This window comes from Rhinolophus ferrumequinum, chromosome 10, assembly GCF_004115265.2.
Source record: "Rhinolophus ferrumequinum isolate MPI-CBG mRhiFer1 chromosome 10, mRhiFer1_v1.p, whole genome shotgun sequence".
NCBI lineage: Eukaryota > Metazoa > Chordata > Mammalia > Chiroptera > Rhinolophidae > Rhinolophus > Rhinolophus ferrumequinum.
In genome coordinates, this window is record NC_046293.1 from 87171130 (window position 1) to 87196567 (window position 25438).

The 25438-nt window shown below is 50.0% G+C and overlaps 1 protein-coding gene across 4 annotated transcripts in view; it reads left to right on the top strand.

Annotated features, from left to right (window-relative positions):
• The window catches only part of CRACR2A (calcium release activated channel regulator 2A), a 133395-nt gene extending 108390 nt beyond the window's left edge, over positions 1 to 25005 (top strand). For 3 of the 4 annotated variants that reach the window (XM_033118555.1, XM_033118556.1, XM_033118554.1), the window contains 9 exons: positions 2519 to 2843; positions 6299 to 6431; positions 7797 to 8014; positions 10718 to 10847; positions 11662 to 11743; positions 11854 to 11968; positions 21592 to 21693; positions 23261 to 23337; positions 24751 to 25005. In XM_033118555.1, coding sequence (XP_032974446.1) covers positions 2519 to 2843; positions 6299 to 6431; positions 7797 to 8014; positions 10718 to 10847; positions 11662 to 11743; positions 11854 to 11968; positions 21592 to 21693; positions 23261 to 23337; positions 24751 to 24835 — 1267 coding nt within the window. In that variant the 3' untranslated portion in view covers positions 24836 to 25005. The remainder of the gene's footprint in view (positions 1 to 2518; positions 2844 to 6298; positions 6432 to 7796; positions 8015 to 10717; positions 10848 to 11661; positions 11744 to 11853; positions 11969 to 21591; positions 21694 to 23260; positions 23338 to 24750) is intronic. The other variant, XM_033118557.1, reaches the window with a different exon arrangement.
• Positions 25006 to 25438: the final 433 nt, after the last annotated feature.

Consider the following 25438-nt stretch of genomic DNA (forward strand, 5'->3'; position numbering starts at 1 on the left):
ATGACTGCTTGGGCTCTGAAGGGTAATTAAAGTGTCGTATGGAATCTCCAATAGTTGAACTCCTTCACAGACAAGAATGGGGCCTGTATTTGATAGATGCCTTTTAATGATTCATATTTAATTAACACAAGGATGACATGTTTTATTCCTGTTGGACAGCACATGATTGAGTCCCCAAAAGAGGGGATCATTCAAAGAGACCATCCAGTCCCCTGCTCCCTCTTCTTTTTGGCACGTGCTCCATCCATAGACACATGGATGGCCACAGAGAGGCAAAGGCAGCCAGATCCCTTCGTATGAGACATGGGGAGAAAGTGTGTGAACTTGCTCAGTTAGGAGACACTGAGGGCAGCGAGCATGAAATAAACAGATAAGTAAAGGGAAGTGACTCTGGATGTCAGTCAGCTGATGAGTCACGTCTTTGGACCTGATCATTGTGAATTCCTTTTCTAAATAGCTCAACAGGGAGGCACAATTTAGGAATCAAATTTCTGCAATAATAGTTGGCCTGTTGGTTCCTCGGAATTGAATATATTCACTGATTGATTCATTCAAAAAGCATTTAGCAATAGCCTACTCTGTACTAGAGATTCTTTTGACATCTTTGTAGACTCCGAAGATAAAATGGAGTCCTGCCATTAATATCCATTGTTGAGTACCTATTATATACAAGATACTGTGCTATGTGCTGGGTGTACAGTGGTGAGCAGAACAGACCCTATCTCTGCTTTCATGGAGCGTATGGTTGAGTGGAGGAAACAGACAATAACCGAGTAATGCAGACTTTGCCCGAGGTGACTGTCTGCTGTGTGCGCACAGCCTTTGGTGGAAAACCAGAAGTGAACTTAGTCAGGCGTAGCTGAAGGTGTTGCAGAATGGCAGTCGTGCTTGAGAATTGCCCCAATACAAAGCTTTTCCCAAGAAATGCTTCATTTTAGGACCATTTCAGTGGCTATTTCTTTCTTGGCTGTAAGGCCTTTGAAAAACCACGCTGTGTGGGCACGCTTGCTCGCATGTGCACAGACATAAGCTCCCTTGTGGGCATGCAGAGTGAAAGTGGAGGGGAATACCAATTATGTTCCAGAGGTGATAGACAGTAGGCTTGTTAGAATGTAAAAGAAGTTTGTTGGAAAGAAGACAGCGTCTATTAAAAATGGTGATTTTTATAAAAAGTGGAAAGGTCCTTGAATCGCTACAAAAACTTTATTTTATATCAAGAGAGCCAAACTAAGTCACCATTTTTGTAAGCAAGCAGTACATCTTAATTTATCTCTCAGAATTGCACTTCAGAACAGTGATGCATGCATTTCTTTCCTTCCTATTGTTGGTCTATGTTATAAATCGGGGGCAAGATCAAGGGAGCGTCTCTGGTCTGCATATTCTGTGTCCTTTGTCCCCTTTCTCCTTCGCCCCGTCACCTCACTTCATTCCCATCCCACTTTATTCTCTAATCCTTGTGTGTGTGCTTGCGCATGTGTGTGTACATGCGCTGTGTGTGTTAGCGTGTGGTATGGCTGTATGTGTGTACAGGGGTGCGTGTGTGTCAGTTGTGGACTCAAGGTCCTCCCTGTCAAACTTCTGTCCCCTTTAAAACACTTCTCAGCTTCAGCTGTTCACCAAGACCGAGGGACTGCTATGCCAGAAGGATCTGTGAGGACTTGGCTCTCAAAACCTAAGAAAGTACGGTGTGTGCACTGGCCCAGTGTCCCCCCATATCCCAGCCACCTCTCCTTGTTCTTTATGCTCAAGTGCTTCTGGAAGTACATATGCATTAGGGCTCTGGGCCACTTCCTCCTGACTCTGACTTGCAGGGACTGAAAGAGAAAGAGAAAGGAAGAAGAGGCAGGTCACCTGGCTTCCTCCCAACCCAAAGCCCGTTCTCCAGTGGGCAGCTGCCTCTGAGCCGGCAGACATCTGACTCGTGGGGGGGTCGGGGGGGGGCTCCCAGAGCAGCCCCTCACCCCCCCCCATCACATTGCTGAGGGCTGCTTTGTGAGCATGTCTGTTTTTATGCATTACCTTATCTGTGGGGTAGGCAAGACAGCGGACCACCTTTTATCGTGAGGAAACTGAGGCTCAGCGTGTCTAACCCAGGGACAGTCAGTCAGGGCCGGTGTTGGGACTGGAGCCAAGGCCACCTGACTGTTAATGCAGGATGCTTTGTTTCCAGGTTATGTTATGCCCCTTTCTTCGAACACTTTTCTTCTCACAACTTGTAAAAATGTATTTAGTGGTGTCATTATTGCTTTCGCCCTCATGGACTGCTGGGCTTCGTCATGGGCTGATACTGCTGGGTGTTAAGCTAATCTCATCCTCTCCATCCGCATCAGGCTCTGCTCTCAGTGGTCCAGTGAGTGAGCTAAAGCACTCCGCGTCTGTTTTCCCCTTTGCTAGAGCCCGCTGCTCCTGAGGCGTGGTGCTCTGCAGTCATCTGTTTGTCAGAAGAGCTGTCTGGCTTCCATATTGATACATTTTACAATTTCCTTCCTACTCTCCCTTCTTCCCCATCCCCAAATAGCCAGTCAGAGGAGGAAGAAGATGTGTTTGGCGTGACAAGGAGGAGAAGCTCCCTGGGGCTGAGTGGATATCCCCTTACAGAGGAGGAGCCAGAGGCCAGGGAGCCGCACCAGGGAGCTCTCCGCAGAATCATCTCCATTGAAGAAGACCCCCTGCCCCAGCTCCTAGACGGCAGCTTCCAGCCGCCGCTGAGCAAATGCCCAGAAGAAGAGGACGTGTCCGACCAGAGGTTCGAAGGACAAACCCAGCAGGTCCGACCTTCTCCGCTGGAACTCATACCCACATCTCCCCGAGGACAGCCTGTTGGGAAAGAAGCTCTGTCTCAGGTAAGGGCACATCCTGCGATGGTGACGTCACTCCTATGCCCGCCCAAAGGCAGCTTGGGAAGTCAGACGCAGCTGGTCTTGTGAATCAGCGTATTTGTGTTCTTCAAATACCGCTTTCTCCTGCTTAGCTGACTGTCTGTCCCGGGGGAGACTCAGAGGTCCTGGTAAATTCTCCATATAACTTCTCATGTTTTCCCCACTCCCTACCCTGTGCTCTCTTTTCTGATTCAGATTCAAAAGCATTTTTGAGTACATGTCCCTACTTAAGATCAATCCTCTGCTCGTCTCTGCATAAAGTTTCCCATACTTTTAAAATTGTACATCTTCTCTTACATTTTGTGACTGCTGTCAACAAGGCCAGGGAGTTTCCATACCATCATTTTTCTCTCCAGTCTTAATCAGCTGATCACGCTTTCAGTCCCAAGTGCCCCACCCGCTCCTCCCTTCAGCGTGACGCTCCACGCCTTCATGCCTCCTGAAGTGCCCACCAGGTCTTCCTGCTGAGTTCTGCAGGGAGAAGGAGGCCGTGTGCACCATCTTCCCCTGGTTGGTGGTGATGACATCCCCCACGTTGTTTATTACCCAGGCCTATGAATAGGCTTCTCGAGCCCTCCACCCTCTACAACAGGTTGGAAATGCCCGTGACAGTGTGACAGAGGCTCCTCCCTACACACAAAGACAGCCCTTTAGAACTGAGCTCTTGTCACCTTGAGCGTTTCCATGGCTGTATTAGCATATTTGCCAGGAGTCCTTCCCTGGCTACTGTGCAGGGACTTCTTGGCTCTGGTTATCATTCTTGGGTTCAGATTAAGATTCCTACCTACGTTTCACTCCTCTGAAAGGTGGTGTGGTGGAGGCCAAGGGCCCCGGGAGGGTGGGGAACTGGGTGGCACCCAATGGTGGCCCCTCCCTCCTACATGCCCTTCACAGCCCATCAGTGCACTGACCCACACTTGTGGACAGTGGGCACCAGTGGGGTGTTCAATACCCCATGCTTTCCCCAAAATGTGAAAGATGTGTCAAGAGGTCAGGGTAAAGGAAAAAGGCTAAGCATGGCGTCTGCTGTGGCATTTGATCCTCACAGTTGTTTGATGAGGCGTCAGAAATGTCTTCTCCCCTCTGGCAGACCGAGAAGTGGCCCGAGGAGCGGGGGCTGGTCCAGCCTTGCTGTGCTCCCACACCATGTGGCTCCGCCAGGTTGGGCTGCCATTGAGCTGGGGACAGAAGCTGCAGCTAGAAGTCACTAGAATCCACTAGAAGTCAGATAACAGCCTCATCTGCTCTTTGGAAGGTGCTGTGAGGCAGGCCCTTCATGCACGGCTGCGGAGCCAGAAATCGGTGCAACCTTTCTGGAAAGTAGTAGGAATTGGGAACTTAAAAATACCACATCCTTTGTACCAGCACTTCTAACAATCTTTCCTCAGGAAACAACCAAAGTCAGACAAAGATGTCCTGCAAAAATGTAAGTGTATCATAGCAAACAACTGAAAAACCGTCCACCAATACAGACATAAACTGTAGCATATTAATTCAGTAGAGTATTACACTGCTGTTAAAAATCGTATTTTTCAAAAAACTTCAGTGACTCAGAAAAATATTTATAATTCAATAATATATGAGAACGGATAAAATTACATATAATATCTCAAGTCACTCTCAATAAAACATATGTTCATTCATCTATACAGAGGGAAAGCCTGGAAGACTAGTGATCCCTGCAGGTGGTAGAGTGGACTATGAATAATTATTATTTTCCACTTCTGTATTTCCTAATTTTAAAAATTTGCACAGATTAGTTTTATTTTTTAAAGCTTTTTTTTTTTTTTTAAGTGATGGGAAGGAAGGTCAGAACAGATCTTTTCCCAGCCCCTCTGCCCCAGTCCAGTTGTCTCACTGTGGCTTGTCCCCAGAGGGGACACAAGTTAAGTGCATGCACATAAGTAGGAGTGTGCTGCACCTGTGCGCTGGGTCCTGCCTGGAGCTCAGCATCAATGTCTTTATGTTCTTTGGCCTGGGAGAAAAACAGTGCTGTGCCCGGGGCGGGGCCATGGAGTGCGGGGAGCACCGGGGAAGGGCCAGGCACGGCCTCTGCAGCCAGGGCCCTCTCCACCCACCCTGGGCTTCGCATTGCCCACCAGGGCCTGCTCTGAGCTTTAGTCTCACACGGAAGGGACAGGCTGAGCTGACAATGGCAGAGAGCGGATGCCCCCATATGAGAATAAAGAATAGGGGGCAGGGGGCATAGATTTTGAGTGTGGAGTATTTTCTTTTTCTTTCTTTCTTTCTTTTTTTTTTTTAGTTTAAATTCCTGTAATTGACCTTGAATTCCTTCCTCAGTACTACATGGAATGATGTCCCCCCAAAAGGCTATTAATGGCTTTTCTCTAAAACGCCAAGTACAGCTAAGATCTGCTGCCACTCCATTATAGTATTTGTTCAATGAAAGGAGCTAATTCCCTCAAATCCACTTCTAAATAGATTCAAAAAGCCTCCTTCTTTGGCCCGGCAGTGCCGGGCTGGGCCTGCAGGCAGGATCCGAGCAGTTCTCCAATTGAGTGAAAACGAATAAGCCTGTGCTGGAAGGCAGCTCCTTGCTCTGCCTCTCACTTGCTTCGTGTTAAAGCAAATCCCCTGCAGGGCCTTAGCGTCCCAGACTAATGGGAGCTGCTCCCAGTCCCTCTGGCCACAGGGCAGAGGAGAAGGAGCAGCAGTGACCAGTTGACTCTTGGAAAGCTCTGCCCAGTGGCCTGGCGGTACGGATTTCCTAGCCTACTAGGTGGAGACTGTCTTGCCTTCATTCCCAAGGCAGATGGAATCCTAGATGGAAGCTGATGAGATGGGACAGAAGAGCAAAGGGCAGGGGGGCAAGAGAGTCCTCCATCAGTCCAGGTTTCCAATGATAGGGCAGAAAGAAAGGCCTGCCACCCCAGCCTGGGCTGGCTCTGTGCCTGTGACAGAGGTGTCTCCTTTTTCCTAACTGCCCTCCTCCCTGCGAACGCCCCTCCTTATCCCCTAGAGAATCTCTGCCTCTGCTCGAGCCCCTCTCCCAGTGGCTCCTCGGTGGATGCTTGGCTCCTGCTCCCTGCTCCCCGACCCCCTGGAATGTTGGGCTGAGGCTGTTTGTTTCCGGGCCTGCCTCCTCACCCCACCATAGACCAGGCCACCGGCTTGTCCCTGCATCTTCAGGCCCAGCACAGGGCCTGCGACACAGCAGTTGGACAACAAACGTTGGTTAAATGAATGTCCCTCTTCCCTCCTGCTGTGGCTAGGAGGGACGTATGTGTCCTGAGCCCCAAGCCACCTGCATCTGAGGCTGGGCGGCCTCCCTGGTGCGAGTGTGGAAGCCCGGTCCCCACTGTGCCCTGGACAATGTAGGGATGGATGAAGGGCATGTTGTGGCCGGGACACAGGTAGTGACCATCCCGGCAGTCAGCCAGCCTGTCTGTTGTCCACAGGAGGAAGGCTCTTCCTCCACCCCAGACCGTCTCTTCAAGATCGTGTTTGTGGGCAACTCCGCCGTGGGGAAGACGTCCTTCCTGAGGAGGTTCTGTGAGGACCGGTTCTCCCCGGGCATGACAGCCACTGTGGGTGAGTCCCCGGCCCACCTCTGGGAATGGGAGGTTGTGAGAAGAGGGCCAAGGGAGGGACGTGGAGCCGCCTGGGCATGGGGGGCCGTGGGGCCTGGCTGCCAGGGGGCGGGGTCTGTGTGCCCCACAGTGAGGCTGAGAGGGGCAAGGAGAAGTCCCCCCCCCCAGAGCGCTGGCTACTAAGCTCACTCCACGTGGGAGGGGACGACTGAAAGCTTCTTATGTCCTGAGTGGAACTGAAGTTGGCCGAGAGGGGCTTCAGGGCCCTGTAGCCCACCTGAGCCTTCTCGCTCTCATTCCTTCCCCATCTCAGCAGCGCCCTGAATCTTCATGCTCTTCCTGAGCTCACCCCCCACACACAACTCCCGCCGCCCCCGTGGGCCAGCTGCTTCCTTGCCCTGCCCCTCCCTGTGTGTGCGCAGGAGGACAGTGCTCTGGATGGTTCCTTTACCCATCACTGACAGCCCGTCCTGCATCCCGGGCCTGCTGGCTGCCAGCTGCAGTTCACTCCAGAAACTCATCTGACTCAGCTACGTGTCAGTGGATCATCAAGGCTTAATGTGTTCCCTCCCTTGAATGGTATCTTATTTAGAGAGAGGACTTTGCTTCTTTCACCCAAAGCTGCCCGTTGCTCTGGAATATGGGGCAATACCCACGGGCATATTGACCTGTTAGCTTCTACCACGTTGAATCGCTCACGCAAAAAGCAAATTCATTGAGTGCGTACTGTGTACCATTTAACTGCACTGAGAAGTCAACTACATTTGAAAATACACCGCGGGCTTATATATTTATCATTGCAGTCTATCGTCACGCAACCCTGGGAGGCACGTATTGTTATCAGCCCAACAGCCAGATGAGGAAACAGAGGCCCAGAGAAGTTAAGAGGCTTGTCCGTATTCCCAACAGGAAGTTGGTGCTGATACTGGCCTCTCCCCTCCCCCACACCCTCCTCTGTTTGACTCCACAGTGGCCCTAATAACATTGAGTTGTGTGTGCTCAGCACCCAGTGAGTGGTGAGGACCCTTTCCTGCCACGGGAGGTGCACAGAGGTTGGTGCAGGCAGGGGAGGCTGCTGGGGTCCAGTGGGTATCAGAAGTCCTGGATCTTCATCTCAGCTCTGCCGCTAACCAGCTGTGGGAGCTCGGGGGGACAGGTTCCCTCCTTCAGGGCTTCGGCTTTTCTTCGTCTGAGAAATGGGGTATGAGCTGGGTCACCCAAGACTGCTTCCAAGCCTGAGTGTCTCTCCAGACTATCTTTGACCTTTGGCTGCTGTCCCCACAAGACAAACTTTTCCTGCCTGGGGAGACTTCATGTTCTTCCTCTCATCCTGAACTGGCCTTTCCTTCCAACTTTCCTCCTGCAGATGGGTCTCTTCTCACATGCTTCAGGATGCCATTCTTCTTACTGCTGGACCTTTTCCTATGCTGTTATAATATCTGGAACATCCTCCTGTCCCCTCCCTTCTGCCTCATTCCACCCAAAGACGGAGAGCATCCCCAGATGAAGAGGAAGAAGGGCAGAGCCTGTGAACCAAGCCCAGAAGAGCCTGGCCTTGTTTGGCCTGGAGAGGAATGGCTGGGAGTGAGTCGTATGAGCCAAGCCTGGTGACACAGGAAGCAATGGCTGTGGGAGGTGGGCTGGCCTTCCCGGGACAGCATTCAGTAGGGTAGGCCCCCACACATCATGGCTCAAGCACAGGCCCCTGGGAGGCAGGGGGACAGATGGCGAGACCTGGGGTCACCAAGCAGTGTGTCCATAGGTGCGTCTCCTGTTGCTGAGCTCAGGGAGTCAGGGTCTCGGGTCTGTTTACATTTCCAACTTGTGCCCCTGAGATGGAAGGCTCTGAAAAATAAAAATCAGACAACGTTGCACTTCCCAGGAGGAGGTCAATTATGGAAACACCTACAATTTAGGAAGGAGAAAAATGTCAGAGACTCCCAATCAGGAACGCCCTTCATCACGTTGCACAAAACATGCAGGAGCAGCAGCTCAAATTACTGTCCCTGCCGTGCACTGTGCGCGTGTCGGTGAGCAGTCACACCAGGCACCTGAAAGACGCGCCCTGTGAGGAGACAGGAGAGCTGCAGGGTCCTGGCCCTCTAGGCCCATTGCCGTCCGACCCTAGGCTGGGGTACCAGCCAACCAGCCGTGCAGGGCGCAGCCCCCTGCACCATCAGCACAGCCCTCCCAGGGGCTCAGCGCCCCTAACGCTCACCTCCATCATCAGAGGGGCCTCCCACTCCTCCTAGAACATGACTTGTGCTTGACTCCTGGCTGGTGCGTAATGTAACTTCTGCAGTACACAGCACTGTGACTTGAGCACCTGCCTGCACCACCTTAGGACCAGATGATGCCTTCAAAAGCCGGTGCTTAGGCCCTGTGCATGTCCTGGAGATGTCACACGAGGGTTTTTGTAGGATGTTGGAGCTCATTTTGTGGGTGAGATGACTGATTGTTGGGGCCGAAAGCTCCCTAGAACCCAGGACCCCGCGGCCAGTGCCCTCTCTACTGCCTCACATTGGCTCACAGCCCCCGCTTTAAATCACAGGCCGCGACCCGAGGTGCTGCCTCCAAAAGCTTCTCCCAACAGAGTGCGCTCGGCCCTTTCCTGGCCACCAGTTCAGTTTCCATCCCACGCCCCACCTCTACGGAGAAATCCCTAGAGTTTTCTCCATGACAGCTTGCAGGCACTCCCACTCCCACATTCCTCCTGCCCTAAATGACAGCGTGGGCCTGTCTTGTCCAGAAAGGTTGCTGTTGCCCGTCCTGGAGTCCAGCCAGCTTTAATCCACACCGTCCCACAGCACAACACACTTCATGGTGACGGCGGCTCCAGATTTCCAGCCGTCACTGAGGAACCAGTTAGGTTGCAGGTTAGGGGTCACCTCCGTGTGTTCATTGCATGCTACAGCTGAACAGATCATGAACACCCTCCATCACGCCCTTCACACCCTCCATCACGCCCTTCACACCCTCCATCACGCCCTTCACACCCTCCATCACGCCCTTCACACCCTCCATCACGCCCTTCACACCCTCCATCACGCCCTTCATACCCTCCATCACAGCTCAGTCTACAGATGAGGACAGTGAAGATCCCCCACAATGAGATGGAGTCGTGTCATCAAGGTCACGTAGCTGGTGAGAGGCAGAACTGAAGCCAGAACAGACACGGTTGCCTGGCTCCTGGGATGTTGGATCTGGTGGTGATGGCCTTTGAGGTCGGAGTTCAGGTCCTCTGGCCCCACATTATTGTGCTGTCTCTTCTGTTGGACTTGACGCCTGTGTCTCCCACCCATCCCCCACCCCGCCCCCGCCCCGGGCTTGTCTGCTTCCTGGGCCTGCCTGTCCGAGGCTGCAGAGAGAATCTATCGAGTACCGGAGAACCCGGCTGAGACTCTCACCGAGCTCACCACAGCACGGAGCCCATGCTGCCAGCACTCCTTGGTCCACCTCGCTCCCTGCAGCCAAACAATTAGGCAGCGAGGCAGAGGGGACCAGAAGGCAGAAGGCAGCCTGGGAGCCTTCCCATCAAGGAGAGGGCTCTGTCCTCGAGGCTTTGCACCGTGGGCTGGTTTCAGATCAGGCCCTGAAGTTGTGTTGACAGTGGCTGGCTCTCTTCTGAGTTGTTACCAGAAAGAAGCAGCCCCTTCAGTCTCCGGAGCACAGAATGGGGAAACCCTGCCACTTTCAGCTAAGAGGAAAACTCACGTTGGATTCAGCCCCAGCCAGTTGTAATCCTTTCGGATGGGAGCACTTAACCCTGGGATTTCTAGATAAAAGCAAGCTGCCAGGTGTCCCTCGCCCAGGGTACTGGTGTGAAAAGTAGAATGAGCCTCGGAGTTGGGTTTCCACACTGCAGCTGCTGGCCAGCTGGGGCAAGGCACACCATCTCTGATTCTGTGCTGGGTAGGGTGGTGCATGTGTTCATGCACACTCACAGGTGTGTGTACAGATAACTCACATGGATGTCACAGGGGGAACATTGTGAGGATGCAGAGACGGCACATGACAACTAGAAGTGTCAGGCTTTCCACCAATGGGTCAGATCACTCTGTCTCTATCCAAACAAATGCGCTGCTCCGTCTGGCCCTCATCTGTGAAGCACGGGGCCTCCAGAGTCCCTGCTGGTCCTGCATTCTAAGACTGGTGACCCTCTCGCCTCCCCTCCACTCCTGGGCCCCTAATGCACTTGCCTTTGCCTGGAGACAGTATCTGCCATGACCTTTTCCATGTCCTGCCTCCTGTTGTCCATTTTGTTTCTTCTGTCTCTTTCCATTCAAGCTGCTGTTGCTGTCCCTACCTAAGCCCTCCAAGGCGAGGGTCTCAGAAACTGAGCCTTTTGGAGTTGATAGGAGATGCCTTCTGGCTCCAGGATCTGGCACCTTAAGGGGGAAAGGCTTTTCGAACCTCCGTAAGCACTTGTGAACGTTCTTAAACAATGTAGGAGAGAGGAATGTCTGTTACCGCAGAAGCTCTGTTAGGGCCCTTCTCTCTGAGGGCTGCTGTGGGCACAGGATGCGTGTCCCTTGACTTCGTTCCCTCTCTCTGGAGTCCAGGTAGGTTCACAGCCTCGGAGAGACCATGGTGGCTGGGATTCAGAGCTCCAAACCCATCTCAAGGGGGAATGTTACCGTTGGTCCCTCCCCTCCCCTCTTCTCTTCTAGCCTGCCTGCCACCTGCCACCCCTCCCTGTCCTGCTTCTCCTCCACACTCCTCCACATCCCCTCGCAGTGGCCGACAGAAGTGTGAAAGTATCATTCATCCCCAGGGATATTTGAACTTTATTAGGAGAACTTTGAAAAGGATTTCAGGGAGAAAGGGGAGGGGGTAGAAGTTTGAGGACAGTCTTTCCTGTCCTTCCATCTTTGCACCGAAGGAGTAAATTCATGAATAATAGTGGTCTCTGTATTGGTACATTACTTTGACATGTGTAATCTCATTTGAACCTATTATAGTGTCCCTAAAGAGGGTGTGGATTATATCACAGGGAGGAGCCTGCAGTTCAGAGAGGTTAAGTGATTTGATCAAGGTCCCACAGCTACTAACTGGCAGACACAGAACCAGAACCCGGGCCTGGTGCCTCCCTGTCCAGTGCTCTGTCCATTCCCCCACGTGGCCTGCCAGGAGCTGCACAGGGAGGGTTGTCACCCTTGGCCTGCCGTGATTAGAGACATTGGGGTCGTCATGTTCTGACCGGGAAGTAACAGGCCCGTTCCACCTTGCAGGCATTGATTACCGTGTGAAGACCGTGCGTGTGGATGACACTCAGGTGGCCCTGCAGCTGTGGGACACAGCCGGGCAGGAGAGGTGAGGAGCTGTCCCTGTGTCGCCCTGTCTCTTCCACTCCCGTGGTGGGGCTGAAGGTCTGGGCTGCGACGGGGCTGTGCTTCCTCTGACCTGTAGCCCTTCGGTGGCAGGTATCGTTGCATCACCCAGCAGTTCTTCAGAAAGGCCGATGGTGTCATTGTCATGTATGACCTCACAGCCAAACAGTCCTTCCTATCGGTCCGGCATTGGCTGAGCAGCGTGGAGGTGAGCTGGTTACTCTCCTAGGAGCGCTTATGCGCTCAGCACCTGCCTCCCCTTTCTTCTCTGCCCGTCTCCTGCCTGGCCCTCTGCTCTTCCAAACCCTGATTCAGAACCCACCTTCTCCAGGAACAAACCGATTTAGGCATTTGTGTGTCCGTTCACCCAGGTACCCAGTACCAGTGGCGCACCTGGGTGAACGTGAACACTCAAAAGTGAACAAGCAGACACAGTCCCTCCTCCCGTGGATGGGGGCATGAAAAATACAGATTACTAATTGTGTCGTTATGATTTTGATAAGTGCTGTGAGTGAGTGGAATAGGATCGGGGGGGAGGGGGCACAGAGTGGAGTGTCAAGGAAGGTTTCCCGAGAAACAAGTGTTCCATCTGAGTCACAACTGCGCTCTTCCGCCATTCTCACCACCTCTCCCCACCCCCTGCATTTTTCCAGCTTCAGTGGGCCCAGCTGTGCCCAGCCCAGGACTGGCACCACGCAGTGTTTTGGGGCCTCTGTCACAACCTTTCCCGTGAGGGGAGGGTGGCCCATGATGTGAGGGCCTCAGGATCACGCCAAAGTCACCCTAGGCAGGGCCCGCGACCAAGAGCACTCTTCTTTGAATTCTGGATTATCTATAAGACTCTGTCTCTTGACTTATACTTGCAATATGCTGCTTTGTAGGTGCTTTTTACTTCCTGATCATCTGCATGTTTTTCCTTCACCACTCGAATGCAGACATCTCAAGGCCAAGGGCAGAGTGGACAAGCCACTTACTTCTTTTTGTAGGGCCTCAGCTGATTCATTCACAAAACAGTCATGTGGGACGTCCCAGCTCCTGCCACCAGCAGGAGCCATGCTCTGTTCACTTATTTATTCAAAACACTGCCAGCCCCGGTTCTAGGCTCTGGGAATTGGAGCAGCGGATAAAAGAGACAATGTTCCTGATCTCACAGAGCTTACTTACATTCAGCCTCTCCTCACGCCCATTAGACCTTGCATTGCCTGCTTATTATCGCGTTCACACTGTGAAGGACACAGTTCCCAGCCGATCCCGGCTGCACTCTGTGCCTCCTGGGAACGGAAACTGTATCTTTGTCACTGCAACCCAGTGCTCCAGGGGCTCCACAGAATTACTGCTCAACAGGTGTTGGATGCATGAACGGATATTACATATCGGTGTGCAGTCAGAATACGGGAGTTGTCCGTTTCTTCATCCTTTTGCCTGTAACATCTATGATTCCTCCCACCAAAAGCTGTTTTTCTTGTACTTTGGATTGGCTGAGCCACTCCTTTCTTTCCTCTTAATTCATGTCCTTCTCCTTGCCAAGAAAAATAAGGAATAAGAATGGAAGCCAAATTCAAGGGTTTCTCAGAAATTTGCTTAATGAAAATTATGTCTCAAAATTATTGAACCTAAAACATTAGTAGAGAAAATGTACATTTTGAAATGTAGTGAATGGCTCTACACTGAGCGATTAATGGAAGCAAATGGCGTGGGTAATCTGGAAATGATTCCTCTCTAAACTTTGGAATTTAAGACATGATTTTTTTGACAGCACCAGTGACTTATCTTCCTCACAGAAGTTAAGCACCGGGAGAGACGCTAGGGCTTACGTAAGCCCGTGGTTTGCACACTTTCTTCTTTGGAGCTCTGGAATCAGAGTGACTTCCCAGGGACTGGGGCAGAGCAGGGAAAGTGTGCTCATCACTGTTCTGGGTCCCTCACCCCCACCCCCCCACACCCCGTCTCAGTCAGATCCACTCTACTTCTTTCAGTTTAAGATATTGGAGGTCCAGGTACAATTTGTTAGACAAGAGGGTTTCCCTTTGAAAATCACTGCTCTAAGACAGCCATCTCATTCTCAAGTGAAGAAATTGAGGCCATGACTTTTTCAAAGTCACCCATTCTTTTCCCAGCTACAAACATTTTTTTTTTTTGGTTAAAAATTTCTTTTCAGTTACAGTTGACATACAACATCATATCCGTTTCAGGTGGACAGCCTAGTGGTTAGACATTTATATGATTTATGAGTTGCCGCCCCTATGTGACACCACACATAGTTAGTACAATATTATTGACTAGATTCCTGTGCTGTACTTCACATCCTTGGGGCTATTCTGTAACTGCCGACTTGTACTTCTAAACCTGTCTCTGTTTCCCCCATCCCCTAACCCCGCTCCCATCTGGTGACCATCAATTTGTCCTCTGTATCTATGAGTTTGTTTTTGTTTTGTTTGTTCATTTATTTTGTTTTATAGATTCCACGTATAAGTGCAATCATATAGTATTTGTCTTTCTCTTTCTGACTTATTTCACTTAGCATAATGCCCTCTAGGACCATTTGTGTTGTCTCAAATGTCAAAGTTTCATTCTTTTTTATGGCTGAGTAATATTCCATTGCATATATGTACCGCATCTTCTTTATCCATTTATCTATTGATGGACGCTTAGGTTGCTTCCATACCTTGGCTATTGTAAATAATGCTGCAATGAACGTAGGGGTGCTTTTTGAATTAGTGTTTTGGATTTCTTTGGATAAATACCCAGGAATGGAATTGCTGAGTCATAATGTAGTTCTATTTTTAATTTTTAGAGGAACGTCCACCCTGTTTTCCATAGTGGCTGCACCAATTTGCAATCCTGCCAACAGTGCACGAGGGTTCCCTTCTTCCACATCCTCAACATCACTTGTTGTTGATTTATTGATGACAGCCATTCTGACAGGGATGAGGTGATATCTCACTGTGGTTTTAATTTGCATATTCTTGATGATTGGTGATGTTGAGCATCTTTTCATATGTCTACAGGCCATCTGTATGTCCTCTTTGGAGAAATGTCTATTCAGGTGTTCTGCCCTTTTTTAAATCAGATTGTTTGTTTTTTGGTGTTAAGTTGTATGAGTTCTTTATGTATTTTGGATATTAATCCCTTATTGGATGTATCATTTATGAATATCTTCTCCCATTCAGTAGGTTGGTTTTTTTCTTACTTCGCTATGCAAAAGCTTTTTAGTTTAATATAGTCCCATTTGTTTATTTTTTGCTTTTGTTTCCCTTGTCTAAGGAGACATATCCAAAAAAAATATTGATAAAAATGATGTCAAAGAGTTTACTGCCTATATTTTCTTCTAGGAGTTTTATGGTTTCGGGTCTTACATTTAAGTCTTTAATCTATTTTGAGTTTATTCTTGTATATGGTGTAAGAAAGTGGTCTAGTTTCATTTTTATGCATGCATCTGTCTGGTTGTTCCACAACCATTCATTGAAGAGACTGTCTTTACCCCATTGTATATTCTTGCCTCCTTTGTCATAGATTAATTGACATATAGACGTGGGTTTATTTTTGGTTTCTGTATTCTCTTCCATTGATCTATGTGTCTGTTTTTATGCCAGTACCATGCTGTTTTGATTACTATAACCTTGTAGTATAGTTTGAAATCAGGTAGCAGGATACCTCCAACTTTGTTCTTCTTTCTCCAAGATTGCTTTGCCTATTCAGGGTCTTTTGTAGTCCCATATAAATTTTAGGATTATTTCTTCTAGTTCTGTGAAAAATGCCATTGGTATTTTCATAGAGATTGCATGGAATCTGTAAATTGCCTTGGTTATTATGGATATTTTAACGATATTAATTCTTCTTGTCCATGGGTATACTATATCCTTACATTTGTTTGTATCTTCTTCAGTTTCTTCAGTGTCTTATAGTTTTCCAAGTACAGGTCTTTTACCTCCTTGGTTAAATTTATTCCTAGGTATTTTATTCTTTTTGATGCAATTTTAAATGGGATGACTGTTTTCTTAATTTCTCTGATCATTTGTCATTAGTGTATAATTTCTGAATATTAATTTTGTATCCTGCTACTTTATTGAATTTGTTAGTTTTAATAGTTTTTTGGTGGAATCTTTAGAATTTTCTATATATAATATGTCATCTGCAAATAATGACAGTTTTACTTCTTCCTTTCCAATTTCATTGTGTGTGGTTTCTGTATGTGGTTTACTCAAAAGGATCTGTGTGTGAATGGGGTTTTTTGGTATGATTTGTAGTTTGAATTCTCCTTTTTAAAAATTAGCATAAGGTATAGTTAAACTCTAAAGCAGGGGTGTCCAAACTGTGGCCTGCGGGTCAACTGCGGCCCGCAATCCATTGTTAATTGGCCCGCAGCAAATTCCAAAAACATATTTAGTTTACTTAAATAAACCAGGTGAGGCAATACGTACTTCACCTCGAGTGAGTGGCCCGGCTGTTTGTGTATTTTACTGCATATGGCCCTTGGTGAAAACCGTTGAAAAAAGCTTGGACAGCCCTGCTCTAAAGGATGATTCCAAACTTGGATGAACATCAGAATCACCTGTGGAGCTTTTAAACAGAACATGTCAGGGCCTTCTCTCCCAGATAGAATGATTCAGGGCCTGTAAATTTAAAAAAAAAAAAAAAAAATTAAGTTTCCTGGTTGATTCTCACCTGCCACGCTTCCCAGCCTAAACAAGTGCTTCTCTAACTCAAATATGCATGAGAATCCCCTGGACATCTTGTTAAAATGCAGACTCTGACTCAGCAGGTAGGGGATGGGCCCGAGATTCTGCCTTTCTAAAAAGTGAGGCTGCTGCTGCTGATCCAAGGACCGCACTTTGAGACGCAAGGCCCTAAGTCACATCCAGAGATGTCCGTGCCCCTTCAACAAGGATTTTCTGCGCACCTCCCACGTGCCCAGCACTCGTGTGGCAGTCCAGAGGACTCAGTATGGTGGATCCAGCCTGCTGGGCCAGTGTTTCGTGAGCAAGGGCAGAAGCCTCTGTCAGACGGCGGACCGTGTGTTGAGGGTGTGGAGTAGGGCATCAGAAATGCAATTGTTCTCAAGACTCTTGAAAAGCTAGCTCATCCTGCCTTGGCAACCAGCAATCAGAGTTGTCAGGTGACAGACTCAAATTTGACACCTAATTTGATCAGAGGGGAACTGAAAATAATAAGTACTTTATATTTGTGGAGCACCTTATTTTTCCATAAAGCTCCAAGCACTTTGTCACCTCCCTCATCTGGGGAAGGGAGAGTGGAAGGGGAACTTGAATAAGAGGCTTCAGGTTCTGCAGCCTTGTCATTAGGTGAATGCTAGCCAGCTCTTCTCAGTACCCCTTCCGCCCATAGCCCAGAAAGCACGGCAAGAAGAAAGGGCTGAAATCGCCTCAGATTACACATGGCAAAGGCCCTGTGAAGAGGTTGTGTGGGGCGGAAACAGATACTCAGGGGAGATATGGAATTCCCTGACAAGGAAGTTCTTACCATCCCAGCTCGCCCACTGCCTGGCCACGGCGCTGAGGCCACTCACTCAATGAAGGTGTGTGCTGGGCGCTCTGAAAGTTCCCGCGTGGCCCCCACATTCTGCAGGATACGGCACTGACTCGCTGAGGGGCCAAAGGATGCTAGAGGGCTCCTTCCAGCCCAGAGGGAACCCAATTCCTTTGGCACAAGAGAACAACCGCCCACCCTGCTTTATGAGGTGGGAGCGTCCTGCCCCCATGACTGTTCTTCCACCCGACCCTCCCTGGTCCTTCCCACTCTACGTAGCTTTACTTTGCCTGCAGGCCTTCTGGATCAGAGGCCCCACTGGGCCCAGACACACTCTGTGCTGATTCCCTGCCATTTTATATTTCCTATACACCTTACAGGAAGTCAAAGCAGTTGGCCATTCCTACCAACTGAGCAGGCCCAGTCCCCCCTACCTGCTTCTCATCTCTGCTGAGTGGGCCTAGCTTAACCGGTCCAATCAAAAGAAGAAACTGGTTGGGCCCAAGGGCCCCATGTTTTGACCAGGGGACACACCGGACATCTGAAGACCTTGGGATCCACATCAGAGAAAATAGGGTTTGGCGCAAGCCTGAGTGGGCTGGTATTTGCCCAAAACTCAGATGGTTGTTCCTCAGTATCTGCAGCCCTGGCATGTGGAACTTCTATTTTAGGTATTTTTGTCATTCTAAGCACTATACTGTTAGGCCTATAGGTCAAGGAAGTAGAATATGGCCAGCGTCATTAAGCCAACGAGACCAGTGTCTTTAAGCTGGAAAAATACTTGGAAATTAATCCAGTGTAGCTTCTCATTTTATAGATGAAAAACCCTGAGGTCCAGAGACAGGAAGTGACTTGTTCAAAGGCACCCACGGCTTGTCAGACGGCACAACCAGAACGAAAATCTAGGGCTTTGTCGCTGCATTATGCTTCTCTCTCGTCACATGACCCATGGTCGAAATCTGCTTCTGATAAATAGGTGTCCGTTTCCTTTGCAGTCCTTCTCGCTTCTGTCTCAAGGCAGAACAGTTCTTTAGCTGAAAGGAGTCAGGCCCACTTTCCTCTCCTTTCGTGGACTGCTAACTAATGCTCATTCTGTGATCTTTGTCGGTGGTGACAAAGTACAGCATAGAGCAAAAAATAGCAGTTTGATTTTTTCCCCAGATTCCAAGTTGAGTTTGAAGTGCTGGCAGTTTGAAACGAACTACACAAATAAATCTTGTTTTGACTCATAGTCCAGGGGCTGGATAAATATGGAAACGCCCAAGATATAATTTCGCAGTCATTTTTTTCTTAACATAACTGCATGCTTTAATGTGCTGAGAAATGTTTTTGTTCTGGCAGCACTCTCCCGGCTAAGTGCTTTTCTTGCCTCCCAGCAAATAGATATTAACACACACGTACATACACACACGCACACACACGCACACACACCAACCCAACCCAACAGCTGCACATTCTGAGCTAAATGCCAATCCTCTGCTCTAAAGTGACAGCCCTTGTTATTTAAAGTCAGTGATGTATAATCTTTTAAATTCCAACAAGTCTGTCTTCCAACAAGCTCAAGTTCAGAGAAAGACAGCTAAAGTGATCAAAGGTTTAGAGAGGCTTCTGTGTCAAAATCAGAGGACAGAAACTGGCTTTCGAGGCCTATTTTACAGCTCAGAGAAGAGACTCAGGGAAGAGGAGCGGTTCGGGCGAGAGCAGAGCCAAGTGCCTACAGAGAGACTGTGTGCCTGGCTGAGGAGCTCCAGCCCTTCCCTCTTACCTGGCACGCCTATGGGACTGGACCAACATCTATAGAAAAGTCAACAGAGGTTGAGTGGACCTTGTTCTCCAAAGGAGGTGGGCTTTGGCCTTTTGAAAGGAAGTATTGCTGCATCTGGTGGATAATTATGAGTATGTTTGTGCCAAGCAGTATGTAGGCTAAAAACCTAGTTCAGTGTGCAAAAGGTGTGAAGTTTAGGCAGATAGCTCAAGTTTGAGGTTAAAGAAAGAGAGGCCCGTGAGCCATCCGGCCCAGCACCAGCCCCTGCCTTTGGCCCTTCCTATTGTTAGACGCTAATCTTGGGTCCGAGTGACATCCACTGACTGCCCGTGACAGCACTTTCTGCAGCCTTAGTGCATTCTCACTTATTTTTGCCATATCTTTGGAGATAATTCTTTATTGGTGGCAGGCCAGCGCTCATGGAGGTGAAGGAAGTTGTCCAGAGTGTCTGTGTAAGAGCAACAGTGCAAAGACGAGAAACCATAGCTCCAGCTGGGAGCTTGGCTTTTTTCTCCTCCTCCTAAGCACTTTCATTTCTATATCCAGGAATTCCTTTTGAAAAGAAGACTGCCCCCTCTTTTCCCAAGAGGCACCCTGCTGCGTGTGGTGCATGGGGGCTCAGATGGGGAGCTTCTGGCTGTCCCCTACCTCATCCTGTTCGCTCCGTTAGTACCCAGCATGGCCTTTGCAAGGAAGGAAACTGAAGCTATCACCCATGCCAAGTTACCGGAATGGGGTTAGAATTCGGCCCTGGGATTTCAGGTCTGATGCTCATATTTTCAGAGAGTTTCCTTGTCAAGAAATCCCACGAGTCTTAGTCATCCTGACACGTAAATCTACAAATATCTCTCTCTCTCTCTCAAGTGGTCCAGACAGCAAGCCTTTTGGCCCATTTCTCTGTTTCCTCCTCTTTTCTTCCATTTCTGTGAAAAACTGCCCAAGTTTCTGTGGCCCGACACAGTCAGAGAAAGGGGATGTTCCCACTAATGGTGATAAGGAGCCACAGCATTCTCCGTATATCACAGTGAGTTTTTCACTTGCGAATTATTGGACTGTGGTGCAATCCACTTACAACTACAGTGCACATGACTGAATCGGTCCTGATGGGTCCGAAGACACTGTAAGAGCTTGTGGTGCCTGAGTCTTCATCGTCAGTGCTAACTGCCGTCTTACCATGGATGTGTGCTAATGCTGCTTTTAGAGGGTTCTCGTTAATAAGACACTAAATAGCAGACAGTTCATTCAAAGTCGGAATATAGAGGAAGACATTAGAGAATTGTGGGCCCACATCCTAAAGGATCCTCATAACTCAGTGACTTTGATATTGAATGTTCTTTCAGATTCTCTGACACTCAACATTCTCATTTAGTAAATGAGAAATGTTTCCACTACTGAACGACAATAAAACGAATGTATAGATTAAGGCGGCATTGTGTCTTAATTTCAAATGTAATTGCATTTCAGCCCAAAATAGGTGTACCTATCGGGTGGCCATTGGACATGTGTTTGAAATGGTAATGTGAAGTAGCTGAACTATTGACAAAACTATAACTGCTTATTAGCTTGTTATCCCACAGCCCTCTCGATTTCGTAAAACATATAGCTATGTGTATAGTGAATAATCTTCACTACCAGATTATGATTAAAAGCCTCTAATTAAATATCTCACAAGGTAGAAATATCGTAAGGCCTGCTTACGTGTGAACATTACCCTGTTTCCTCACTTAATAGCTGTGTGTCCTGGGCCCTCTGTCCGCCCTGAGGGGCGGTGTGTGCAGTCCCCCATTTCACAGGGGAGGTCAGGACACCGGGGTGCAGACATGGTGGGCTGTGCCGGCCTTGCCCGTCTGCCACAGCCACTGGAGGAGGGACGGGTTGACCCCTGGAGTAAACCTGCCACTTCTGGCCCAGGACGTGCACCTGCTCTGGCCACAGCTCTTCCCCGTGCAGGGCTTCTTTCAAAGCCAGAGCGCCCAGTGACAGGCTCTATGACATTCCACGTGACCTCCAAGGAGGCTTACAACAGTCATTCTTTGTTCCCCGTGGACCCAGCCCTCCGGGCGCTCACATGCCCAACGTGAGGCCCCCAGAGACGCCACTTGTAATCACAGCAGCCCTAGACCAGCGCCAGAGCTGTCTGTCCTTTGATTCATTCTCGTTCATGTGGACTAAGTCCAGTCACTTAGGAATGCCCTCAGGGACACTGTAAGCCCTGGAGGGACACAGTATATGGGTGGCAACTGTGCCCTCCTCCTGCTTCCCACTCCCGGCGTATGTGGGGAGCCTGCATGTTCCACCCAGCATCCGGGGGAGTGGTGAGGGAGGGAGGCATCGCTGCACAGCCGGGTACCGGAGGCCCTGAGACGCAGGCCGCGGGCACCTTGCAGAAGCCTTGTAAACTGAGGCTCTCAGAGAACATGGCTCCCCCGCTCAGCTTTCACCATGACTTTATTATCGCTTGGCCTCTTGTGGCAGCCAGGGATTTGCAAGCCAGATTGTATCTTTCCAGCTAGCATTTTAATCCTTTCGGGTTCTCCTTATGGATGCTTCTGTCAGCTGGGGGATTGTCTGTTCTGCAGGAAGCTGTGGGAGACTGCATCCCCGTCCTCCTGCTGGGCAATAAGATTGACAATGAGAAAGAGCGGGAAGTTCCCCGGGGCCTCGGAGAGCAGCTTGCCAAGGTAAGGAGCAGGCATTTCTATCTCTGTGGACAGAGTGGGACCCCAGGGCAGTCAGGCATGTGACCAAGAGACTTGGGGGAAGCCTTCTCTGAAAGCCTTCTGGGAAGGAAGCAAGGGGGCGGGATGGGTGTCCTGGAGTCACAGGAACGGTCCAGCTCCTGTGCTTGTGAAACTTCCATAGAAAGCCACAGGTTGCAAGATGGAGCTGGCGGGGGATGACTAGGCGGTGGCGAATTTCCCCAAACTCTCTTCCTCACGACTCACATTTATAAATGCTTAGATGGTAAGAGGTCACCTATTTCTGACCCCACCTAGTGCCTGCATCCCATCGTCTATGTTTCCACTTGATCACCTTCAGAAACACCAGCTGCCAGTCTACCCCACTGAGGATATCGTATAAAATACAGTGCATGCATGTATGATCTTCCTGAAACTCAAGCTTTCTGGATTCTAAAATATATCTGGGTCCAGAGATTTTGATTAAGGAGCTACGGATCTGTGTTTTTATTATCACCTTTTCCTTTTTCAGTCAGTAAAAAACAAAACTGAGGGTCAGAGAAATTCAGTGATTTGTTTAAGTTATCACACAGCGCCTCCGTGGTGAGGTTAGGACTGGAAGCTGGAAGACAAATCCTGTTTCCAGTTCTAGGTGCTCTGCACTCTCCCTTCCCCTCACCGCACAGCCTTCATTTTCCCCCAGGCTGACCCAAGTCGGGGTCTGACAGAAGTGCTGGGGTGGCAGAGGGTGGAGTGGGTCTGCGGGTGTGGAGCAGGAAAGCTGCCTGGGAGCCGCCATTTGCAGAGCCTCCCACCTGCAGCCACAGCAGTGACCTCCCTCAGCTGCCTGCATCCCCACAGGACGTTGGCCCTGGAGGCCGCATGCCATGAGCCTTGTCAGAAGGAAGCAGGAAAGCTGTTAGTGGGAGTGATAAGTGGAATATGAGGAGCCTCGCCAAAGTTCTCCACCATGCGGGCCTGGTGACGTGACAGACAGTTGTCCTGTGGCACCATGCTGACAGCCTGGGCAGCTGGACCGTTCATTAACAGGTGCAAGGGAGAATCCGTGTTGGAATGCCTCAGGACATCCGCCCCCAGCCCCGTGGCATGCCGGGGTCCTGGGAAAAGCGTGCTGCTGGGAGCCCTGCCATCACCTAAATATGTGACCAGAGCAGGCCCACCTCTTACATCCTCTCTAGCTCTTGTTTCCCTGCCTGTGAAGTGGAAAGAATGTAGCCCACCCTGGCCTTGTTTCTTCTTCTGCATCACAGGCTGATGTGAAAAGGAAATGAGCACATACACACCCAAACGGAGAGCAATTTGAGAAAGTGTAAAACACTAAGACAGCTTACCGTTTGTTTTACAGCTGTTATACCTGACCTGGGAGATGGTTGTAGAACTTGCATTAGTTGGGCAGGCTGCTAGGATGCCTGAGGAGACAGAAATCACCCTCTTACAGTGGAAGGGGGCAGGGGTGTGGGTAGATGCAGAAAGGGTCTTCTCCCCCACCCCCAAACCCCACGATTCCCTCCAGCTCCCCTTCTGTTTATTCTCTCTGTTTTGATTGTAGGAGAACAATCTGATCTTCTATGAATGCAGTGCCTATTCTGGTCACAACACCAAAGAGTCGCTGCTCCATCTGGCCAGGTAGAGGCACAACTCAGCAGGGGACGTGACCGCCGTGTGGGTCCCGTGGGAACCACGGCATTCACCACTCCTTCCCCTCTCCTCCGTCTGGCCTGCGCCCCCTGGCGAAGGCTGGTGGCCTAGGCCTTTGTGGGGGTTCCAGGAGGCAGGGGCAGCCTTCTGAGACACAGCAGTGCCCAAAAGAAAGCCTCCCGCCTGGCACCGGCTGGGGTGCTGCTGTCTTCTTCTTGAGTCTTAAAGGCTGCCTTTTTCCCAGGAACCCTCTTTTTAAATGCAAATGCTCCTGGGAAAGGTCAAATCATAGGTCGCTCCACACTGGCTAATATTTTAGCAGGGATTAGTTGGCAGGCAGCTGGGAGCAAGAACTAGGGCTCCTGGGGGAGGGGGCGCCAAGGAGAGCAGGGGCCGTCATGGGGGACCAGAGCGCTCAAAGGACAGGTCCCATGGAAAGGCTGGTTCCACAAGCCTCCGCCTATATCAAAATTAAGAAAATGAAACCACACAAGGCCCCATTTTTAATATTAGGGCATTCATTCATTCATACGTTTTAGGCATTCATTCATTCCATCCATCCATCCATCCATCCACTCACCTAACAAATACTCAGTAGCACGCATTTTGTGCTCAGCATTCATTCTGGGGGCACTCAAAAAATATTTTGAGTAATTTAAGAACCTTATGCACTGGAGCGGTTGTAGAGTTATGGAAGACCGTGGGGGAAGTTCTACGTGTTTTCTCTGTCACTGACTCCCAGGGCACATCAGCCTGCCTCACTGAGCTTTGCCCCAAGTTAAGCACATCAGTCACACTTCCCTGCCCCCTCACAGGTTGTTGTGAGAATCAAAAGAGATTCTTAAGGTGAAAGCATTTTTGGCAGCAGAGAGCAGGGATAAGATAATTAGCACTATTTTTTTATTTTTAATCCTTCACCTCCTACATTTAATCTGGAGCTGTGGCCACATGGGACAGCCTTTCTGTAGAGTTCATAACCAAGAAATGTATTTTCTGAGCCTCAGCTGTGTTCTGGGCACTGTGACATGCTTCAGAGTCACCGAGACAAAAGATACAGTCTCTGCCCTTAGCAGCTCCTTCTGTGTGGAGGGAGCCAGCCAAGGAGGCGTGCATTATGATACTGAGTGATGGGGTTTTAACAAAGGAAGGGTGAGAGTGCTGTCAGGAGCGCTTACACCACCTAGGTATTCAGGGCAGGCTTCCTAGAGGAGGTGTTTTGAAGGCTCTCTATTGACTAAATGCTGGCTTTACATAGTCGTGCACCCGTACTTCCCAGGGGGAGACTGGGAGTATCTCCCTGATGCCTGGTGAAGCTGGAGTCCCTCCTTATCACCCAGAGGGCCTGTAACCTGAGGGCCTAGAAGCCTTCCACTGCTCACACTATACCTTCCCCTTTCCCAGGGTCCTCCAGGAGCACGAAGACACAGTGAGGGAGGACACTGTCCAGGTTGACCGCCCTGCCAAGAAGAAACCCTGCTGTGGCTGACGGCGGCCTCCCAGGAACGCTCCACCCAGGCCTGAGGTCCCAGGGCCTACCCTGCGTCCCGCACAGATGCTTTCCCAAGGCCCACCAAGAACTCGGTCCTTGCAGTGACTTACTGCCCCCCGCCCCCAAAGGAAGGGGAGCACATCCAGTCAGGAAAGCTGCTCTTGGAGCATCTTGGAGTCTTTTCTCTCCCTTCTTTCTCTAGACCCCAGATGCCCATTCCTTCCCCGTGGCCCCCTCCCTTTTTGTCAGTGAGGTTTCCTGGGGGAAGAAACAGATGGGCTTTTCTAGAAAAGCCGTTGAGTGCCTTCTACACCTCCTTTCTCCCCCCCTCCTTGCCTTTAAGAACCAAGACTGCAGTTGCCATGGCAACTGTGCAGGGCCGACTTGCCGCTTCCTGCAGACCACAGGTACCGCGCTTGAGCAATATCAGGGCGGTGGGTCTGGCTTTAGGTCCTGTTCTCTGGATGCCATGGGACACATTTGGCATATGCTTCATGGACCTCGAGATGCCCGCCTGGTGTTGAGGGAAGCAAACCAGGGCACCCCCGTCCTGTTCCCTACGCCCTACCCCTACGGGTCCTGCACCTCCCAAGGCTTCAG